We start from the raw sequence: 24,074 nt of genomic DNA on the forward strand, positions 1-24,074 counted from the left end.
ATGAAAGTTATGCAATGCGGAGACCAGGATCACTCATAGAAATGCAGACATATATGTTTTTGTCCAGAGCTCCATCCTTTCCAAACATCATAATAATCCCACTATGCCATTGTGCAACCTGGAGGGTGTAATTTATGCTGAAGACCAAGACTGACCTCCACCAGCTGCCTGTGTGTCTCTGGCCAATCGAAAGGAGCGATTAGGCCATGGCCTAATCCCAGATGATCTCTTCCTCTAAAAGCCAAGGCAGGGAGGGCGGCTGTTTACAGTCTCCCACCACCACGACAGCTGGAAGACAGAGGAACAGAAACTGTGAAGCAGATGCATGAATGGGTTCTCATGCAGTCAATGAGTTTGACCTTTGTTTAGAGATTTATATTCATTCATCCATTAAGTCATTGATAAGTGTTTAATCCTGTGTGTCCAATTTATGCTTTCCTGCAGGTAACATGAGAGTTGGTTGGTAATATTTTCATCACATTTATACTATAAATAATAAAGCATCTGATTGTTTTATCTTTTTCTTAGGAAGGGGATTAGGAATAGGAAGGTATTTATTTTTATGTCAGATGTAACTTTAATTTGTCATTAAACTGGGATTTAGCTGCAATGCAAGATTAGATTAGATTAGAAGGTGGATTTCTTTGCAGATACTGTTGAGAAGATAAGTAATCCTCTCCATCAGTATCGCACTTTTTCTGACCTGCTTCCTCCGGTATTTACATAATATTTCATTATCTCCATCTCTATTTCATTTTCTTTAATTTTCTTTCCTCTCATGCTGTTTAGTTCATTCTGTCCGTCGTCAGAGAGATCAGTTTCACCTTCGGTGGAAAGTTCACACATTCTGCTCTTCATGGGTTGTGTGGAAAAACAGGCATGGGGGGTTTGGCTAGCACATTAACCGAGAACCCAACAGTAACACTCAGCACTGGCCTGAAGCTGGTGCCAAGCTTTGGGAGGATGCCACGCTCTCTTTGTCCGAGCCAACAGGAGCTTGAAAGCAGCAGAAGAAATGATTACACTGACATGGCCCTTGCAGATTAACTGATCAATTGTCCATGTAGTTTGAAATAAAAAATTGCTGCTCAATGTCTAGAGAAAAGGCCAGAGAGCCATACTGATTGAAATTTGTGCGGCAGCCACAGAAGAACAGATACTTCATCCGGGCACTCTCTTAATCTGAACAAATGTAAGCTGGTGGGGCTTCGGCACAAATCCCTTAGTATCCCTCCTTTGAGAGATAAAGAGGGAAAGATGCTGATTGCTTTCCCTATCCATTTTTATTCAAAGAAGCACCTCACATCAGCTGGAGTAATTGTTTGTGACTGGGTATTGCAGCTGACATGGTAGGACTGTCTTTGTTTTATTTTGGATTTAGAGTCAACAAAGGAGCAATCAAGACCTTTTCATATTTTACAGGCGCTTCAAGTTCTTGTTTTCAGCAGTTTGATGTCTGACATCCTCGGGCCGGATGTTTCAAATCTTCAGGAATCCAAATCAAAATAGCACAGCCTTGTTGTTTTGTCCCTAACACAGAAGCTGCCTTTACCTGAAGTAGATGTAGCTGGTAATACTGAGCAAAAGGAAGAACTACTTTCAGCAGTTGCCGCACTTGAGTCCAGATAGCAATGTTTGCCAGCCGTGGTGGTAGTGGCGGAGGAAAGGGTGGGAAATACTCAGTGGAAGACCTCTATGGCATCAGTAAGAAGCCCAAGGCATCTTCCTCCTCAGGGAGTATTGTGGCCAAATCTGGAACCCGGAGCAACAAGACCTCGGGCCAGGGGACTGAGTCAGAGGCCCTTGCTTCGCAGATCCTGGAGGCAGCTCACAGGCTGGTGGAGCGACGCCGACTGGAGCTCTACCTGAGAGAATATGGCCTCTCCCTGGCCGAATGTGAGGCTGAGCGCTCTGCAATGCCATACAGGTGAGAGGAACGGAGGCAGAAAGAAGGTGAAATAACTGAGAGGTCGGCAAGTGCAGAAAAGTTATGATGTAAAAATGGCTTTCTAACTTGATTCTTATAATCAAAAAATAGCAAGAAAAGATTGTAAAACACATTTCTCTTAAACCTCTGCACATAGGCAGATTTTGACAAATAAAAGCAGCCAAATGAAAAATTTACTTGAGTTATTTTAAAGGTTGTTTGATTAGCTAAGATTTAGAAGCCACAGCATACTGAACTAAACATTTAGGTTGAGCAGGTGAGACCATAAAGAGCACTCAGCCATCTGTGGAGGATTCATTTACATAACATGACTGACATTTTTCTAATATATTACTAATGCATTAGTGTAGCTGAGAGTTTGAAGAGGTCTGTAATTGAAGGCAGCAAGTGGCAACATCACTTATGAGGGGAAAAAATGTGTATATACTTGCAGCTTTTTTTTTTTTTTTTTCAGTATTGACCTAGAAAGAAATATCGTCTGTCACACATCTGGTCCCTAACCCTTGCAACACGCAATAACTAAAATAGTGCCAGTGCATTTACAATTGTGTGTTGTTGTCTTAAAAAACCATGCGTACATTTGAACGGAAAATGATGCTTTAAATTTTGTCACACAAACACAGAGGCTTTATGTCATATTTTATTGTATTACACGTTTCATGATTCAGGAATACAGTTGTGTTTTATTGGAAGCCTAAAGTTTAGGAAACAGGGCTTTTCATTGCTCCATATAGCATTTAATATAATTTTATATGATATATTTTATATTATAATATTCCAAAGAGCTGTTCATAAAGACCAAGGGAAGCTGCCTCTAGGTGGCAGTGCCACCTCGGTGTGCAGACATGTCAGCCCCTGTGGCAAAATGATTCACAGCTTCTCAAAAGAAACAATATCTGCAGCTCACAGAGCGTCATTTGAATGAACTGACGACGCTTGCAAATCAGAAAAAAAAAAAAAAAAAGCCTCATTTGCACAAATTTGCCCTGACGGTTGTATTCACCAACAGCATCCATTTTATGACTGAAGACCACTGAAGTCAGAGCAGAGTGTGATTCAGCTGATCTACCAGCACTGGCCTCCTCCCTGGAGCCGGCCCAAGTGAATTCCCTCTTTCATGCAATGCTTTCAGTGGCTGTACTACCTTTCAGTAAAGTAAAGCTTAAAGACTGGGCATGTTACAGTTTGTCGGATGGAGTCAGAATTTTTGGCGGTTAAGTCAAAGTATTTTTGCAAAAAAGCATTTAATAACCGTCCTCTGATGCTCTCCTTTGAACGAATGAGGAGATAGGGTAAATGCATTCAGCTTACCTACACCAAATACACATTTCAAAAGGAAATGGTCACAAACAGCATTCTTTGTTACTGCTTTAGCACAAGTCAAAACCAGCTGCTCCCCTCTCTGCAGCTACCACCAACATGACAATGTGCCACTGTGTTTCCTTACTGCATTTAAATGTTCTATCAGGTGACATTTGCATTTCTTTTTTCTTTTTTTTTGAGTAAAAGCAACCACTTGTGTTGTTGATGGGATCAGACCAGCATTATGTAAATAAGCTTCAGTGTTTTGTCTGGAGTGTGGACAGTTGATGGAGGATCACTACTAGGACAAACATGTGTTGTAATGAGCTTTGGTGCAGACTTGCACACTCAAGGACATTAGCATTTAACAATCTGTTGCATAAGGCCTCTCCACCAGAAAGATGGCCATCTATCCCCTCTTTTCCTTGCAGCAAAGTAAATGGCCGGGACTCGTTGATCATCAATAGAGGAATTGAGGATGGAGCAGCTAATGCTAGAGACAGTGTAGAGTGTAGCTGCGAAGCCTTGGTGATATCCCAGGCGGTCAATTTCAGTGCAGTATAAATTGTTAGGCAGGCTAGGTCAGTGTCATTGCTTTTCAAAGCGTGCTAATGGAATGAAGGTTCAGCCTGTACAGAGTGCAAATTGTCCAATGGCAGTCTTTCCCTCTGGGGCAAAAGAAAGCCCAGCACAGCACAGGCACGTTTGTCTGGGAAGTGTTACAGTTCTTACAGTATCTTTCTCACTTAACTGCACCTGCCAATGAATATATTGAAGGAAAAAGCACAATATTTCCCCTCATGTTGTGTTTGGCTGACCAGTGGTGGGAAAATGATCACTAGGTCAGTCAGCCAGCAACATTTGAGGGCTGGCCCCTGCTGTTGTGGTCCAGCCTAAAAGGTAAAGGACCAACTAAACCACCACTGCCACACAACTTGCTGTTATAAATTATAAACACCATTCTGTTATGAAAATGTTTTCCACTGCACATGACTGAGCACAGTGTGTGCTAAAATTAGAGGGTTAGGGTTATTGGTGATGAAATGCCAAATGACTGAAGTAAAATTTCTTCTTGATACATAAGAAGGACATACTGCTGTCAGACTCCACTTACTTGTTCCCGGAGTCTCTATGCAAAATAAAATATTCGATCAAACTAATTATGTAAAGGTTTTTCTTTTTTTTCTTTTTTTTTACTTGCTGCAATAGGGCTGCAACTTCCAAATGGTACTCACTGTGCTTGTACAGGCCAGGAGAAAATTAGACCTTCTCTTTTAAAGTGTCACAGTGGGTGGCACTCACATTTTCTCTCTGCATATGCAGCTGGAAAGTTCCCATCTGAACTTGTTCTCAATAGCTCATTAAAGAGAGCTGATTGCCAACTTGCTGGCAGCTCATTCTGGAGCTGCACATCACTCCGAAGTAAAATATCATTGGGTGTGAGAACAAACTGACAAATATCATGAATATTTGCACGTGTGTGTGTGTGTGTTTTATTTGCATAAGTGAGGTTCTTTGCAGATGGTCCTGCTGTGAGGAACTGAGACATTTGAGCAGTGACTGAAACATTGGGGATTGGCAGCCTTCTCTGAGGCTGCTGCAGTTCACATCAACGGGAGGTATCATGATTGCCTGGCTACCAAGTGACATGTCCCTTCTATATTAATACGAAGTGATGGGAGGCAAAATGGTACGAATTGCCATTTTATGCTATGTTGCTTTTGTGAGTTGACTTGGAAGAAATATGCTCTCCTCTGAGGTGATAATGATGATACTGATGATGATGATGATGATGATGATGATGCAGTGTTTTAGCATCATTATGGTGAGCAGTTTCATACATGGAAACATGGGTGTGGTAGGACCAGACAGATCCCTGCACACGGAGAGGCAGAGCCATGTGTGGAAAAACAAGGAGCTTGGGCGATAAGTCAGAATAATCAGGATCTTGTACAGTCTGTAATCTGACTAACATTTAGTGCAAAGATTAAAAAAAAAAAAAAGGGGGGGGACATTATTACGATCGTTGGTTTCACTTTCCAGAATGCAAATACAGTGTGTAGCTCCACTAACATAGTGTGAAGATGTGATGAAATGTGTGTACACTCCTGTGATGAAAAATGTAGAGATCACATCCGGAAGAGAGAGAGAGAGGGGGGGGGGGGGGGGGGGGGGGGGGTTAGAGGGAGGGAGGGAGGGAGAGAGAGAGAGCATCTTGCAAAACCCCTCACAGCTTTGCGCGTCGTGAACATTTTTGGAGCCTCTGGGGAAAAAAGGGAAAGAAAAAGAGAAGTCGGACCCCGAACTGACAAAATGATGCTGATGGAGAGCCAAGAGGCGGCATCATCACCATCAGCATCACCAACATCAGCAGCATCAGCAGCATCATCAGCATCATCATCGAGCGTTTGAAATGTCCGCTGCAGCTGATTTTCGGGCCACTATGCCGGCATTTTTTTTAAACCCGTGCACCGTGAGATTTGGCCGATCAACGGGAGACGTGCCCAGCCGCTGCCGCTGCTGCCGGTATGTCACAGAGCTCACACACTGAAGGGGATTCAAGAGGAACGAGGAAAAGAAAAAAGCTCTCGAATTTGTTTCCGCTTCTTCCCCCCCCCCCCCCTCTCTCTCTCTCTCTCTCTTTCTGTCTCTTGCATCAATTTGATGCTGCGTGAGGCTGCTGGGTGATGATGATGATGACGATGATGATGATGATGATGATCGCTGGGGTTTGACTGTGTGAATTCGCATCCTATCAAGTGTATTTACCCCCGTTTGGAGCGAGGCGATGTGAATTGGACCAACTGAGGCGGTTCTTCCTCACCCACCTTTGCGACAGAGAGAGAGAAAAGCTGGGGGGGGGGGGATGCCTTATTTCGACGCGAGGTGCGAGGATGCCCGTAGCTGTGATTGTGTCATTGCTGCGGCACACTCCGGAGCTCCTCGGCTCAAGTCCGGCACAACTAACCTCAGCTGAAGAGAAGGGAAGTGCTCTCCCGCCCATCATAAGCCATACGAGCCTGTGCATGTATGTGCAAAAAGGCCCAGACTGACTGACACACTCGAGAGGGAAAATCTATTCCACTGAGGGGTTTTTTTGGGTGGGGGAGGAAAGGGGGTGTCTTCCCAAGAACTGCCATATACTCAAAATCTTCAAAAAGGACTGCTGTGAGCTTACAGGCTTCCTGGTGGTTTTTGGAGGGCAGCCCTGATGCATCTTGTGAGTGTGAAAACTCTAAGAGCCTTTTGCCAGGTTTGCATCACCAGACAGGAGACGGAGCAGACGGTAACTCTGTGTGTGTCATGTTAGAGGCTGGACTCCTGCCTGCTCTCGCCAGCACTCAGCCAAAATCTCTGACCTGCCCTGTCTGAGCCCTTTGTATGAGCAGCACTGCTTCGCCACAACAGCACAACAGGAAGCGGTGTCAAGCAGCACCGACAATTTGCAGACATCACTGTTTGTGTGATTTTCTGAGAAGGGGTTGCCCACACCTCTATTCCCCAACCCGTTTGAAAATAAGAAACTCCGGAGACCAGGGTCAGGATGCAGGTGTCCTTCGCCTGCACTGAGCACAACCTCAAGAGTCGCAGTGAAGACCGGCTCTGTGGCCTTCGCACCGCCCCGCCGCCCGGAGGAAGCAGTGGAGGAGTAGGGGGTGGCGGTGGAGCAGGAGGAGGTGGTGGAAGTGGAGGAGGAGGTGGCGGAGGAGGTGGAGGAGGCAGTGGACAAGGGAACAACGGCCACTACATCTCCCAAGGCTCAGTCAAGACCAGGGAGGGGGCCGGCTCCCGCCAGACCCCACAGGGCCATGCCCACATGAAAGAGGCCATCGGGCGCCACACCAGTATGAAGTACAGGTGAGTATGAGCCTGGTGAGGAGGTGGGGAGCTGGAGCTGCGGGTGGTGGAGGAAAGTTAATCCACATCAGTAGGACCTGACTCAGACAGGGTTCTGATTTGAGACGCTCTTTGACCTCCACATCTAGCTTCACCTATAGGCACTAGATCATCATGATGAGTGTCAGCGGCAAATACTCTGTCAGGTACAGGGTGGCGGGAGGATCGCCTCGTTGTGGCAATTTCTTTGTCGAGATGTGAGGTGATTTTAAGGTGAAGTTGAATTATCACCAACATATATAGCGCAATGAGCCGGCTGCCTCTGTATCCATTAGCAGAGAGGAAAGTGCCTCAGTGAGGGCAAAACCAGGAGACACTCTGCTAATATTATAGAGAGTGCGACATCTGCATCGAAAAACACTTATTCTGATGGATGTAAAGATGCTTATATAATCCATCGCAAACGGCCGTAATGTTATCACAGCATAACAGACACTGTGCATCCAGGAGCAGCTGCCTTGGGCTTGGGTGTTTTATGCAGATTTTCCCCTGGCCTCTTGCTCTTCACAACATATTAACAAAGAGCCTTCTTCCAATAACAGCTTTCCTAAAATCACCTGGGGACACCAGGCTTTTTCTTCTGAGCATTTCAGTTTCATAAAATACTGTCGCCGTAGACTATCTTGTGTGCACAGAAAGGCCGTTGTTGCACACACCAGGTCTGAGTCTTGGTGTAGGGAAGAAAAGATGGCCAGATAAATGGCAAGGAAGGAGCGTCATTTGGATTTGTTTTTTCCAGAATTGTATTCAGTTCACCTTGATGGATTAGAGCTTCAGCTTGACAAGGACAGCTGTTCATGCAGCCTCCACACACACACACACACACACACACACACAGGGTTTCTCAGTGGAAAATAATGTGCACTTATTTCAATATGTACATAAAAGCCCACAGCATGCACTAAAAGAATACTGTAAAAAATTATGAGCACATATCTTCTGTTTTCTTTATTTTAACTGCAAAATTCAATAACTTGGAGGAGAGTTTTAATGACCTGTTTTCTTTTTAATCAGGTTGATTGAATTAATGCCATCCTGTTAAGACAATTTAGTTTTCATTTAATAGGGTGCTTAAAAAGGGAATTAGACCCAAGATGAAACCCAGATATGACCAACACTGGGGGGTTTTTTGTGCCTTGAGAATAGAACATACACTTCTGATTTGGTGGGGTTATTCTGGATGCTCTGCTGTCTCAGGAAAAGTGTCACTAATAGGGAATGCAGCACCAGCAGAAGAAGTCTGTATAGCATATGGCCAGTTGCAGTTGCCAGTGGCAACATCCCAGGCATTGCCTTTAGTTGTTGTCTGTCTCATTTTCTAATCAGCCAGCACTACTGTCGCTTATCAGTCCTTTCTGTAACTGAGTCCACTAAGCCCCACCGCCCGGCTCCCGAGTGTGTTTGTGGCAGCACAGTGGTCACACATTCTCCATTTTACACTGTTGTCGCAATCCGACTGAGGTCAGGAGGGAAGAAACGCAAGTATACGTACATAATGTCTGCATGCTGGATGAATGAGTATGTGCCTGTGCTGAGAGTAAATGTCGCAGATTTTTGGACATGACAGGGGTGGAGGCCAAATCAATGCCACAACAGAACAGAAATGAACAACTGAAAATAAATTGAATCCATATGCAGAAGGAACCCATCGTTTTCTCGATTAGCTCTGTTTTTGAATCCTTTCCTGCTATCTCATTAACCCTGGTATTCATTGCTCACTGGCAGGTCACAGACAATGACACCTGCTGCCAGTTATCACTCCCAAGAGCCCCCACTGTCGCCCCCTGGCCCAACCATCTCTGTTTGAATCTCTCCCTTTATATCCTTCCTTTGATCAGAGTTTCTCCTTTTCTGACTAATTTTCCGTTGTGCCTCAGTAAAGAAAAAAAAAAAAAGAAAACAGCAGCTACTCTGTGTGTGAATTTTGAGGATGAAGAACAGGGCTGATAGATTCAGGCATAAAAATTAAGGTTTGATGGGGCAACAAAGAATCTCTATTCATGTCTATTTCATGAATAGACAAATAATAATTCATTTCTATGTACTAATAAATAAACCTTTAAACATTTTTTTTAAGTATTTATCATCTCTGAAGAGCTGAATACCTTTCGTCTTAATACAGTAGCTGTAAAAAACTATTTAGAAATGTTAATGCATTTCTGTGGCTTTACCACTCAATGATCACTCTATAAATGACAATAATCAAAAACAAATTTAGAGTTAATAATTACAGCGGATACCTTCATACCTTTTTCCAAAAACAGCGCTGCCAGTGGCTCTTTGTGCCTGTGGCTCTTTGTGCCTGTGGCGAGGTGACTCCCAGAGTCACTAAAAGTTGTGTCATTCTCCGAACTGGTTGTTTCCATGGCATCAAGGCCCTCTCCTTTCACCAACAGCAACCTGGTGAACAGGTCAGGCTCATTTCCACAGTATATCTATCTGCCGCTGTTTGACATTTCTTGAGGATTTTTATGCACAGACTGCCTCAGGCCGCATTGTGTCAGCTGAAGTATCCTCATTCATGAGTGAAAAGAGGCACAAACTGGTAAAGAAACCCACAATTACACAAAACATTCACACAGGAGCGAGAGTTAAATGGGGCTGTGAAACAAATTCTAGGACCTCAGGAGCGACAGGAACAGGTTCAGGGACGATGACACATGACACCGTTTTTTGCTGTTCTAAATGTTTCATCCTGTGGCCTTCAGCTCACAATTTGTCAAAGTAGTAGTTCAACATTAAGGGGAATAATCTTATTCATTTTCTTGCCAAGAGCGAGATAAGATGATCAATGCCACACCTGTTGAATAAAGCCAGAGCCAGTTGAGCTTAAAACAAAGACTTCAGACTTCTTTACAGGTTTGTGAGCAGGATACAAATAAAGAAAATCTGACAAATTATTAAGTGTTGTTTTCCTTCCCAAGCCAGGTCAGCTGTTCCCCCTTTTCCAGGGGTAGTTTCATATTTAATAGGCCCATTTGACAGAGGCATATGCTTCTTCTCATCAGACTCTAGGGACAAAATGTTCCTTTACCAGTTTTATGACCCTTGGTAAACCAATAGGTCTCAGGCTCATTGGTGAGTTTGCTCAGATGCTGCAATGGGGTCCATAAAGTTTGATGGTTGATCTTAACTCAGCATTAACCCCTATTTTCAAGGTCAAGCACGAACTTGTTTTATGTAAAGTGTAATGGCAACCAACATAACAACCAAATAACTAGAAAGACCCAGTCAATGGTGATATACAACATATGATGACGACGATGGTAATGATAATAATATACTAAGATGCATGTTGAACTGTAGAGGGGTTGTATATTTGAGCTGAAGCGTCCTGACATTGAACTATGCTGAAAGTTTGTGTTGTTGTACAGCCCACACAGAGCGCTGACTTCTCAGCAGCTGATGAAGTAATGATTAACTTATTGTTATCGATAAACAGTCCAGTCAAGTTTTACAGTATGTATATACAGTACGGGTCACGTAGTGCCATGGGACGGTGATCCAACACTCTCACAGTATGCCTGTTGTTACAGGTACACACACACTACACAACTCCATTTTGTTAATACTATTACTAATACTATACTATTTAGTTTAAATGATGTGGTTTTAAAGTTTCCTCCTACCTGTGTAAAACTGTAGGCAGCAGATTGTTCTCAACTTTATAAAACCTTCTGGAAACCATATGCGTGTAACTTTTAATAAGTCACTAAGTCACATTCACCTGTAGAATAACCGTGCATAATATTCAAAGAAATTGAGCGTCTCGATAACTGATCAATGGAAAGAAAAGATTTGTGTAACAGTGAGAAAAACATAGTTCATCCCAAACTCTTCTTTCACTGGCTCTCTTTTGAGTTCCCACTGACTACAACTTGACTTTGTGTCCTTACAAATGTTGGACAAAGTTAGACGTTGCTCTTCAGATTTTAGTCTGGCTCATACCCAAAACCGTTCCCAGCTAATATATTAGTTTTTGGCCGCTAAACAACAAAATCTGGCTGATTATTTTATATCCCCCCCTTCTGATATGTATAAATCAGCTGGTGAATTTGTTGTTAAAGATAATCAAACTGAAGAATAATTTTGACTATTATTATTTGTAAAGCTCTATGCAGGAGTTACATATCCACCAAATCTTGAAATATGTACATAAGGAATACAGGGAATACATAAAGCAGACAACTGCTGCACATGAAGTAACTGCTCAGTGTTGTTTGATGAGGCTTGTTGTCGTCAATACTTACATGTGGATGGAGGCAGTAATTAGAAGGCTCTTTCTGAACCAAGAGCAGCATAATCAGAGCCAGAAAATCCACATCACGTTCTCTGAATATGACTGTCTAGTCAAAGTCAAAGGCTCATTTTGTCTTCTGGCAAAGACAAAGTCATCACTGCATGTCATTATGTAAGAGCGGGGGGACAGACTAATAGAAAAGAGGCTGCACAGATTCTGGAAAAGACCCAAAAAGTATTTCAATAAGTGATACAACATAACCCCTTAATGCATGAAGCATTTTAAACTCTTTGTGTTTCTGCTTTGCTGATCAATATACTTTTGATCAAAATCAATTTTGACCACAGTTCTAAATTGAGACAGATGGTCTGAATATTTACATTGGCTAGACAAGACAAACAACAAGAGTTATGCTTATTAACTAAATGTTGGGGTTTTTATTTTATTTTATTATTTTTTACATTTTAGGTTCTTTTAAGTATAAAGACTTTCTGGCTGTATAAATTGTTAAAGGGATTTCATCGTCACTGCAGCAAACTAGCACTAGAGATGTTTTAAATGACATAAAACTGAAAACTGGGCAAATGGTGGCACGGTGTAATGTTCCGAAACACCTCAGTGACCGCATTTAATCTATTAAATTCACTGAGCTGCCAGGATCTGTATTTATAAGGCAGCAGGGCAGGAAAGTGACGTGTCAGTCTAACATTCATCTTCATCCTGCTCGCAACAGATGTAAAACGGGTGGGCAGGTGGCAGCGCAGTGCAGTGACCATTTCAAAGGCAACATTTTCATTAATAAACTCTTTGAGATGACTCAAAGTCACACTCAAAAACAATATCCAGGCCAGTGAGAGGAGTTTTACACTCACATTCTCATGTCCAGTTCCAAACTTTGAATAGTAAAACGTTTCACACAATTAAAAATATTGTTCACACTTTTAAGATCAGCTGGTGTTCACTCTTAGCTGCAATTGCAGTTAATAGGACAGTCTTGACCAATTTCAGCAGTTATAGCATCTGAGGAGAGCAACTGAGTTTGTGTGAGTTTGTCTGTATTTGGGATTTTTATTACTTTTTCTCCATGAGGACAGCCAATTAGGACAGACCTATTTTCTTTACTGTTTTAGTATAAGTGAAAAACATCACGAACATGAAAACTCTGCTATTTGGCCTGCTTCAGAAATAAAATACAACATGTTCTTGTCCCTTCAAGTTCAATTCAGACAACCTTTCACTTTTCCTCATCATTTTAGTTTTCGTAATGGAAATCTGTTTGTGGTGCTCGCAGCATTGTATAATTAGTTTAGTGCTGAATCAGTGTCTTTGATATTGTGGGAAGCCCTCTCAATGAAACTCAACAGAAAAAAAAAATCCTTTAAAAAGACTATGGATTATCTAGAGTAAGGACACAAAGAAAAGAGATGTGGGTGTTGATTTTTTAAAAATGGAATTTGTCAGTGCTGTGAGTCCCATAACCAACAGTATAATCAGAAATACTCAATAGGAGACATTTCTTTCTAATTTGGATGAATGGACCCTTTAAAACCAAAACACACGGTGTTCAGCATTATTAAACAGCATGCAGTACACAATGTCACAGTTTGTGCTCAGAAAGTGTTTTTAAGCACACACGCACACACACATACACACACAGTGACGTGAGGGTTTAATATCTAGGTGTGCTTCCCCCTGGAGAACAGCCTGCTCAGCATGTGTATGGCATTTTAAGACAACTGCAGGAAAAAAAGCTCCATCATCTGCACTGAACCATCTGTATAAAGTGTCTTCCTCCACTCTCAGGTGAAAACTAACTGTAAATGTCAGCATAGGTTAAAATGCTGACTACACCATGACAGAGCACCTGTGTGCCTCCTTTCTCTCCTCCATTAATAATGTATGGAACAGCCAAGTCCCGTTAATCACCTTGTTTGAGCTTGATGATTTATGGTGGGAGGAAAGAACAGACAGGGAAAACACAGAAAGGCCTAGTTATAAAGGCTATGGAGAAGCATCTGCGTTTCTGTGTGCCCTGCTCATGAGTGCATTCATCCATGGCCGTACATGTAGATCTGTGCCCGTGTCCGAGTGTAATTCCCACGAAGCGTGAACATCCACGTGAAAGCACTGACCAGCCCCACTGATGCTTGTGCGACTTAGATCTCGTCGGTTTTACTCACGTTCGCCAAATCCCGTCTCATGCAACACAGGCTGAGTGTCTGTGTACACGCATGTCTGTGTGATACTGTCACGAGGAGATAGTGCGAGGAAAGAGAGAGCATGTGTCTCCTCAGACTCACTGATAGTAATTTAGCAGACTGCAGCACTGCAGAGAGTGGCGGAGTTGTGAGCAGGGAGGAGGCAGCCAGTTGTCACACACAGGAACAATGACCTTCTCCAGTGGTTTGAAATAATAACAATAAAAGCCAGTATTTCATGGGGCTCTGGAGACATGGAACTCACCCACTTATGTGCATGGGCTTCCTCGTTTGCTCCTGTCATGATGCGCTCATCGACGGTGTGAACCAAACATGTTGGCAGTAATAGTGTGAGTTTGTGTAACAGTTCTGGATGCGTCTGGATGATTAACATTCTCATAATACTGACTCATGTTTTGTGCTTGCCACACATAACCTTTTTCTTTTTCATCATGGCACCATTTTAAAATGGGAGCAGTGAAATAAGGTGGACTGGTGTGTGTCTGTGCTAGTAAACTCCCAGTCCTGTTACTCCTGTCATTGCACATTGAGACCATTGGTTTTTCTGCCAAAGCATCAGAAATGTCCCCCTGTAGGCCCTACACTGGTAATTACTGCTTTTTAGGATGAATTTCAGTTTCTGCTTCTTGCATGCTGTTGTTGGTTCAAGTTTGTCAAATGTTGTTATAAAAATTTTGTTTCCTTTTAACTTCCCCTGAGTGTTGAGGCAAAATGTTATAATTTGATGAATGTCACAGAATTTGCCAGTAAAAGAGAGAACAAAGCAAAGAAAAAATATTTAAAGACTCAATGAAAAAAAAAAAAGCTTGAGAAAAGTCTCTGAAGTGCTTTCTCCCATGTGTCTCATTTATATTTACCCCCATTGTTCAAAGTGACTGTCAGTGTGTGAGAACAGACAGTGCTGTCACACTGAATAAGACCCATATTACATACAACTACATCAAACCTCACTTCTTTCTCTTTGTATAACACCGCTGACCTCTCACCTGTGTGCTATTTTCACATTCAAAAACACAAACAATGTGTTTCACACCCACATGTACACATGAACACCAACATCCCAGCACACCACACACACACACGGAGGGACACAAATGCTTACATATGCAGGAATCTAAAAATAGCTTAAGGTCAGACATTAAAAATAGACCAGAGAAAATAAAACCAGCACTTGTTCGACCGAGTCTAAGCGCTCTGACAGTCTGTTTTTCTGCATTGGGCTATTTGTGGCGGACTCAGGCAGGCAGACAGGCAGAGAGAGGAGAGGCGCTGGAGATGAAAAGACGGCGAACAGCGAGTTACTCTGCAGCTCTGCTGCCTCTCCAGCTGGCTCCCTGGCTAATTAAAATGGGGGGAGAGCATGCATGGAGGAGGGGAGCAAGAGGGAGAGGATGAGGAAGAGAGCAAATATGAAGCCCACATCATTTTCAGCTCTACATGCTCCTGTGGTCAGAAATGCAGCCCTCTGCTTTTCCCTGCTTGCCCTTCAAAATTCAGCTGTCTGGATAATCGGATGTGTCATGTTGGGAGACGGACTCCTCTTCAGCTTATGGAACACTTTGGGCCGTTTATTGCACAGACCAAAGCAGCTTTTGCCTCCACTTGATCTCAGCTGAGCTCGCTTCCCTCCAGCTGTTTAACTGGCCCACTGTAAAACACTGAATTGTTAACATAGAAAGGATAAAAGGTCAATTGTTCAGAAATAATTGGACACAGGCTGAAATGTAACCACAGGTAAGAGAGAATTGAACTCAGAAGTTGTAGCAGAGGAAGAATTTACCTCCAGGGACACAATTAAAGTAAGCTATGTGAACATTTAGGTTTTATCTTTCGTCATATGACAGCTTTAAGTGTACAATCCTTTTATTTGTTGTCTTTGTTTATATGTGATCCATTCAAAGACTGAATCTTTTTTGGTTTCAGGCTGAAGTATTTCAAATTTTATGAAAAAGAAGAAAGAAAAATAAAAATGAAAGTATCAACAATCCACAATAACAAATTATTATCATTTATAAAGAGGTATTATTGCCAAGAGGATTATTTCATTATTCGCAGCATATTAATGGTATTTCTTACTGCTGTGGCTTCTATTGCTAGCACTTCTAATATGTTTGCAGCATTTTAATATTGAATCGGTTTGAGGTGAAACAGATTTTACTATGATAGTATATAAAATCTATAAAATCACATTATTCTAGTGGAGAAAAAGTTTACAGAAACAGAGGTAAACAGAAGAATAGCACAGAGAAAGTTTGATAATGTCTGAGAATCTCACCTCTGACTGCATCGCAGCAGCTGTCTATCTTTTTCCTGCTTTGTACGACTGCAGCTCAGGTAACTCATGTCTCATCATTCAGGATTATTTTCTGCTTTGCTTGTCATTTACACACATCAGTGTGCAGATGAGATCTCACCTGTGATAGATGGTGTGAGCAAATATATTCACAATGCCAACACGTGTCTGTTTCGTCTTCCTTTGTTTAGCGCTGAGCCTCACAGCTTGCGTTTTCATCCTTCTTTTCCACAGAAATCTGGGGAAGTCCGGCCTACGCGTTTCCTGCCTTGGTTTAGGTGAGTTGGTTTGAGAGCAAGAAAACGCACATCTCTGTTTCAACCTGTCTCAAACAAAACAAAACTTGTCTCCCCGATTGTTCAGGAACCTGGGTGACATTTGGATCGCAGATCTCTGATGAGGTGAGAACGCTGCTGAGTGTCTGTTGGTATTATGAGGGCGATTCCTGAGCACTTTCACTCTTATTATTTTGGTGGAAAACAGCAGGCACAGTGAATGGGAGTTTCATTGTTTTCAATTTTAGAAAGCTTTCCTGCAGACCTTCAATCCAGCACAGCTTGCTGAGATATTGTCTCTTTTTTCACGGTATTATCCTCCCTGCTTAGTGCCCTTCACAGATGACCTCTGGGTAATTGGAATTTATCCATCTTCTCACTTTCTCTGGCTCAATTTGTGTATTCCCTCAGATGGCTGAGAACCTGATGACCATAGCTTATGAGAATGGAGTGAACCTTTTTGACACGGCAGAGGTGTACGCCTCCGGAAGGTCAGACCGACAGCAATTAAAGCTTTTCTTCCCATTGAAAGTTTTTGCGTCAGTACTTTTATCTCAAGCCAAACATACAGCTTGAGAGTTCAAATTTCTTTACAATGTTTGCAGGCATCCTGTATGAGCTGATGTTTTTGTGTGATGATGTAAAGTTTACTTCAACCTATCACAGCCGATGATGTGCTTCTCCACAGAGCGGAAATCACTCTTGGGAACATCATCAAGAAGAAAGGATGGAGGTGCATTTCACCCATTTTTCCAAACTGACTCACACTCATGTGAAAAGCTCTAAATTAGATGATAAATACATTTCAAAATTTTAGGAATCCCTAATCCTTGCTTTTCTGAAATGCACTACATTACCATGCTTTTTTATTAGTTGGAACAGATTAACTATTAAATAATCTCAAGGGAAATTCATAGTTCTAAGGCAAATGAGGAGCTTTAACCTCAGAGAGACTATAAAAGGAAAAAAATGCAACCACGAAAAACAAACTCCCAGCTCACACTGCCAAACATTCATTTGGGTGGGACATACTTGAGATCTCTTTATCTACACGTATCACGTCTCACAAATACTCTTTTACAGCATGATAAATGAGTACTGTACAAATCAGAGCAAGCACAGAGAAACTGCCTCTGTATACACTAAACAGAAGGAATAAAAGAAAAAAATTCCAGACTAAAATGTTGTCTGCAAATTGAAACCATGTTCCTAACGCTCATGTGTTCTTGCCAGGCGTTCAAGTTTTGTCATCACAACAAAAATCTATTGGGGAGGCCAGTAAGTAATAAATTCAAAGGCAATATAAAAGACGATACAGTTACTTTTTAATTCAGTGGATCAATTGCATATTTTCAACACTCCACAGAGCTGAGACGGAAAGAGGACTCTCCAGAAAGCACATCATTGAGGGTAAAGTAAAAATCACTTTTTACAGTTTAATCTTGAATAAATGCATAAAAAATAATGATTGAAAAGGGTTCATAGTTTTGCCCAGGCCCTGAAATCAGAAAAACTGGTCGATTCAGAGCTCCGCCTTTTTACTGAATTCCTATTTATCAACCAAAGAGATGGACTAAAATTTAAAAGTCAGTTTGTATTAAAATGCTGCAGTGTTTTTACTGTAGATGAAACGTCTCCCAGAGTGCATTAATCCAACAGATCTGAGTTATGATGAATCATCTGATGACCCTTTGGGTGTACGAATTGTTTGTCTCACTCAGTTAAAGCCCCCTCATATCACATTAGACTAAATATTTTAACATGCCTTATAATCACATCACTACATGTCATTAGAAAAGAAATTTAAAAAATATATTCCTCTGCTGGTCGGACACAAAACACCTCAGGATTGTTATTTTTTTCACCCCGCTGCCACTCCATCATCTGTGTCTATTCTGTGGTAGTGTAGGCTTGGGTGATGGGCTTTTGCTTTGAGGCTCGAAGGAGTGAACTACGTGCATCTCTAATGCAAAGGCAGTGCTTCTGGTCAGACTTGGTGCCCTAGCTGTTTTCTGTCATTTTTGACTAAATAGTCTAAATCCAATTGCAGACGAATGGTTTACACTCTCTAAATAAAACTTCAAATTTAAAACATAATGTAAACACTTTTAAAGCTGTAGCCTCCTCCTCAATAATTTTTACCCTTCAGTAACAAACTATATGGAGCATTGCTAATGACCTGCCAATAATAGCTGGCAGCTTGGCTCTATGGATGGCAATGTGGGTCAGTCAGTCCGCTCCAGACAGAAATAAAACAATAACTGTTGGATAAATTCCAGTAAATTGTTAAACAGAGCATTGTGGCCTCCAGAGGATGAATCGCAGATTTTTTTTTTTTTTTATCTCCAGTTACTAATATGCTGTACAGAGGTAAAGGCATTGAATATAATATAACTGGTCAACATCAACATTTTCATCATGAGTATTCTGGCATCCTGATGTTAGCCATGAGCCCGCTAACGTCAGCCACAATCTAAAATGTTTAAATATAGCCTCTGACTGACCATCACATTCAATCCCTGACTATTGTTGTTGACAGGTTTAAGAGGATCCTTATCAAGACTTCAGCTAGATTATGTGGACATTGTTTTTGCCAACAGAAATGATGTCAACAGTCCGATGGAAGGTCAGTTATAGATGTCTGAAGTTAAATTTCAGCTTTGCTGATATGTAATGATCATGCAACAGCTATAATATATATGATGTGTGAGAAAATCAATTATCTCAAAGTGCTTCTGAGAGTGTAATTGAGATATGATGTTATATACTGTCATCTGCAGAGATTGTACGGGCCATGACCTTTGTAATAAACCAGGGTATGGCGATGTACTGGGGAACCTCACGCTGGAGTGCCATGGAAATCATGGTGAACGTTCATCTCCCATTCTTTACAAATGTAACACTGTCCCCTTATGGCACAAGTGCAGTTTAATAACCACTTTGTTTCTGTCTGTTCTGCACCAGGAGGCGTACTCAGTCGCACGCCAGTTCAATCTGATACCACCTGTGTGTGAGCAGGCAGAGTATCACTATTTTCAGAGGGATAAGGTGGAGGTTCAGCTTCCCGAGCTCTACCACAAGATCGGTCCGCCAAACACAGACTCGCTGCTCTTTTTTAATCCACGTTTTTTTAAATGGAAAGTTCATTTCTTTCATTCAAATGTCTACTCTGATTCCAATCTTTCAGGTGTTGGAGCAATGACCTGGTCTCCACTAGCTTGTGGATTAATCACAGGGAAGTACAGTGACGGTGTGCCAGAGTGCTCCAGAGCAGCAATGAAGGTCAGTTTGATTTCATTCCACGATCCTCCTCTGGGATTTGTCACTCCATGAAACGCAGAGTGATTTTCCCTTTGATCAGGGGGGTACTGTAGTGTGAAATCACTGTAGAAGTACTGCATGTTGCCTTATCAATGCTTTTCTCCATTTTGCTTCTGATGAAGGGGTACCAGTGGCTGAAGGAGCGAGTGAACAGTGAGGAGGGCCGCAGGCAGCTCGCTAAAATCAAGGAGCTCCACCTGCTGGCAGATCGACTGGCCTGCACCGCTGCACAGTTAGCCATAGGTACGACCCACGACGGAGTGCACAGTGTGCATGTACAGGGACTTATTCTCTGTTTATTATTATAATGGTGATTACTCTCAGGTTGGCATTTATTCAACTAGAATCGCATGACTACTGACTCAAAATGTATGGTCACTTAGCGCAGACATAGTTCAAATCCATTTTTATTCCTGCAGTCCAACAGCACAAATGACAAATTTACCACCAGGGGCATCGCAGTCTGTACAGCATGTGCAATCCTCTATCCTAAGAAATTCAAATCGGATATAAAAAAAAAATCCTCCAAAAAGCCCTGAGATAAAAGTGGTCTTTAAATTTAATTGCATGATTTAGTGCATCAAAATGTTTCCTGTGTGCAACTCACTCTGCTCCTTAATCAATTTCTTTATTTGTTAATACATAATACATAACTTTTTGAAGCACATGCATGGTTATTCAATAATACAAATGTATCGTTTGTATTGCATATTCTTGCAACTAATTATAGATTTTAAATCACTGTCATGATCAACTGATCATGGAACAGATCTGCTCGAATGAATTTCATACGTTTAATTTGGCCATCATGTTGAATTTTGTTTCATTGATTTGTTTCTCTTGTCTACAGCCTGGTGTCTGCGTAGCGAGGGAGTCAGCTCAGTTCTTCTGGGAGTTTCTAATACAGACCAGCTACTTGAGAACTTGGGTGCCCTCCGGGTAGAATAATTTTTCCTTCTTTTTTTCCAGGAATTATTTTGCTTAGTATACTAAGATACAATAAATACATTTCATGCACTGTATGAAGTCGGTAAAAGTGGCCACAGAGGAAGATATTTCTAACTCACTGCTGTTCTTCCTCCTTCTTTGCAGATTTTATCCCAAATGACCCCTCAAACCGTTGCTGAGATTGATGCCCTGTTGGGAAATAAGCCACACTCGAAGAAAGAGTCACGCGCTTGAAGATGCAAATCTGAGTGACAAATCATTCTTCAAGAAGATGAAGACAATGAAATTGGGAAACATTGCTTTTTGCTCTGCTGTATACTCAACAACTTGCATGTCCTCAGCAACATTATGCTTCCAGTATGTGCGCATATCCATTTTGCGCAGTACATTGTATCATGTATGAAAAAAGAAGAAAAAAAAAAAAATCTTTAAATTGTGAAAAAAAACAAAAAACAGATCATACACTGCTCACTGCTGATTGTTCACAGATGAATTATTTCTACAGAGGATGAGGAGACTTAAAACTGGCTGGTGTGGCAGGTTTCCTCAAACCATAGAGACCAAGAGACAGTTATTCAAATAATCAGACACACCTATGTGCTTAAAATGAAACTTTTCTGCGTAAACGGTGTTTTCTTGGAGACCCCCCCCCCCCCCCCCCGCAGCTGCCTGCTATTCTGTATGATGTTTGGTACCCAGCAGCCAGAGAGCCAAAGGTTAGTAGTCATGCGTCTAGCCTAACATCTCCCATAATGTGCATGTGACTGGTCTGCCACGCTCACTGCTTCACAGGGTTGGGAACAATGGATTACTTGTAGAGTCGTTCCACTGAAGTGAAACTTCATCCAGTGTGGTATTACATTAAAAGAAAAGATGAGATCACATGCTTTAAAGAAAAGTTCTCTTCATTTAAAGTGCCAAGACAGACATTAAGATATTTAGCACACACTGAAATAATTGTGATTGGGGCATAAATGACTTGATTCATATTGAAATGAATGAATCACATTGCAATTAATTATTACATGGTTGTCTTTATATCGCCATGTTATTAGGATTTAAAATTGCCAATGCAGAATCAACAGTCCGAGTAACTTTCCCAACCCTGCTGCTTTCTTGGCAGTCTTTTTGCCTCTTCTGTTTGTAAAATGTGCGCATGTCCCTTTAAGAGAGAATAGCCCTAACAGGGTATAAATGTGGCATGGCTTTTATGGCTTATGTAGATATGCAGTGCCCTTGTAAGCCATTTTTTACTCCTTGGATCCGAGCTGGTGGGCACTTTTGCTTTAAAGACTCAGAAGTCTGCAGACACGGCTGTGTCCATCTGACATATAATCTTTGTATTGTCCTAAACTGTATCAAAAGATCTTCACGTCACTTTCAAATGGTGCCATTCTTATGAAGCGCATCATTGTTCCTAAATCAGAGATTTGAGACAGTTGGACTGTATGGAAAGGTCACTGAGCGTCTGACACAAAGATCTGGACACACTGTGGTGAACTAGCAGTTTTCCAATGATGGAACATAAATGATACTTATGAGTTAATCAAATGCAATTTTACTCTTGCCACAGGTCACTTGTGGTGAGATTTAGAAAATGTAACTTTTTTTGCAGAAGCCTGAAAATATAGCTTCTCTGCTCATTTCTCTGGTAGTTCTCTCTCTCTCTGTATTATTTGTTCCTTTGATTCCTTGCACATACGCACAGCTCATTTTGTACTGTGCAGCCTATGTCGTTCCCCTTTGGTTTTGTATTGATTTCAGATTTGTTCCTTTTTGTGGTTTCCCATGAAAAAAAGCACTAATTTCCAGGGCAGGGTGTGTTTTGATACATGAAGTTATTTTAGCTGGCACAAGGTTACATTGTACTGTAAATGTATCTGTTTCACAGTGAGTTGGGATATAAAAGTTAAACTTATGAATGAAGGAAATTACTTTAGGGGCAGCTGAAATATTGCTTCCCTCTGTGACTCTGTGATGATGTACAGTTTGAAGTGTAGCTTTCGGTATACATAGATAATTCAATCAAACCTTTAAAATGTAACTTTGCCTGCATATCTTATATTTTACTGTCTTGCAAAAAAAGAGAAAAAAAAAAAGAAACCAAAAGAGAGAAGAGACAACTCATGCTGAATGTATCACGTCTGTTGCTCAAACCTATCTAACCTAAAGGGACAAGGTGTTGGTGTTTCTGAACATGTCACTTGAAAACATGCAGAACTCTCATGCAAACATTTAAACTGGGATTTGGAAAATACAACATATTCACAGGAGCTTTGTGCATAAAAACATCAATCAAAAATTGATGTGAATCAAAAATGTACTCAACCTGTTTATGGGAAGTCAGATAATTTTTATTTTGACCTGAACATATGAGCTGGAACAAGCCAGCCATAGCTTTTATGTTGAAAATTAACATCAACTTACCTTCCAACTTACCATGTCAACATTTGGAATAAACTGTTTGTTTGAGTATATGTAAAAGGATATCAATTAATGAGCTACATGTGAACAACTTGGGCTATGATGTGAATTGTAGTTTTTATAATACCGACCTCCAGGCACGTGTACTCGGATGACGGCTCGCAGGCTCCTTCTGTACATTCTACTGAACAACATGCTTTCAACAACATACATACACTCACACCCACACCTATGCACTGACCAGCTAACTAACAGACTCTACATGTACAAAATACAACCACATCAGCTTCTGTCCAAAGCTGGTCTGTTTCCCTAACTTCACCTGCACACCCATGGATAGCATCCACACCATAATGCTAGCTCCACATCCATACTTTGACTCAACCTTCGACCCTGAATAGGCTTTCTGTCTCTGCACACAGCGAGGCTCATAAAGTGCATTTTTGTCACTGCCATAATAACAGCTGCTTCACAGCCTTTTGCTAAAGAGGAGTACATTTTTATGGAAGTGTGGAAAATGGCATAATTTACTGAGCATGAAAGAGGCTAAAAATAATATCAATGTTTTGTGTGTTCTGCAGCAGTAGCTAGATTTGGCCCATCAATAGCTTGATTATTATTATAGATAGATAGATAGACAGTAAAAATTTATCTATCTATCTGTCTTCCCCATGACAGAGTATTATGTATTTTGAGGCAGGTAAGTCATGCCTCATGTCTGTCTGACAGTTAGTGGTGGAGAAAAATATTTCCATTTGCAAGAACTATAAAATATTGTTATGCTTAAAAAAAATCAAATTTTAGACCGCAAACAAAGTGAACTCTTCACATCCTCCCAAATGCATGGCAGCCCTCCACCTGTGGGCCCCAGAGTCACTCAAAAGGATGGTGCAAAGATAAATTTCACAGCTATGTGTCCAAGACTGTCTGCTGCTGCTGCTGCTGCTGCTGCTGAATAACAGCTGTCTGGGTCAATCCACACACTTAGCACTAACAGTCTCTAACAGAAAACATCTGCAGCCTCTCAGGACTGGACTCCATTATGTCATCAGAGTGACAGATGACACATATGTCCGTATTACAGTCAGCTGCTCTTTGATGAAGATAATCATATGTGCTGAAAAAGGTTTGATATCTCACTACCAACCTTGTCAGACAAAAACAGGTTTCACTTCATGATTCATCCTTCCTGTGAAGGAACAGTTTG

At 41.5% G+C, this 24,074-nt stretch overlaps 1 protein-coding gene across 8 annotated transcripts; it reads left to right on the plus strand.

Moving 5' to 3' along the window:
- Positions 1-1,901: 1,901 nt before the first annotated feature.
- LOC115053811 (voltage-gated potassium channel subunit beta-3-like) lies at positions 1,902-22,920 on the plus strand. 8 transcript variants are annotated; one of them, XM_029518609.1, is made up of 15 exons: positions 6,795-6,948; positions 7,015-7,108; positions 16,134-16,177; positions 16,263-16,300; positions 16,586-16,665; positions 16,863-16,907; positions 17,408-17,452; positions 17,541-17,584; positions 18,714-18,800; positions 18,955-19,040; positions 19,139-19,259; positions 19,362-19,456; positions 19,618-19,738; positions 20,346-20,434; positions 20,588-22,920. In XM_029518609.1, the coding sequence occupies exons 1-15, from the start codon at positions 6,795-6,797 to the stop codon at positions 20,675-20,677; spliced, it is 1,233 nt and encodes a 410-aa protein (XP_029374469.1). In that variant the 3' UTR covers positions 20,678-22,920. The 8 variants fall into 8 exon arrangements, with proteins under 8 accessions (XP_029374475.1, XP_029374469.1, XP_029374471.1 ...); XM_029518611.1 differs by having other exon boundaries at positions 6,795-6,899; positions 7,029-7,108; XM_029518610.1 differs by having other exon boundaries at positions 6,795-6,855; positions 6,970-7,108.
- The last annotated feature ends 1,154 nt before the right edge of the window (positions 22,921-24,074 follow it).

This window comes from Echeneis naucrates, chromosome 14 (genome assembly GCF_900963305.1).
Source record: "Echeneis naucrates chromosome 14, fEcheNa1.1, whole genome shotgun sequence".
Classification (NCBI taxonomy): Eukaryota; Metazoa; Chordata; class Actinopteri; order Carangiformes; family Echeneidae; genus Echeneis; species Echeneis naucrates.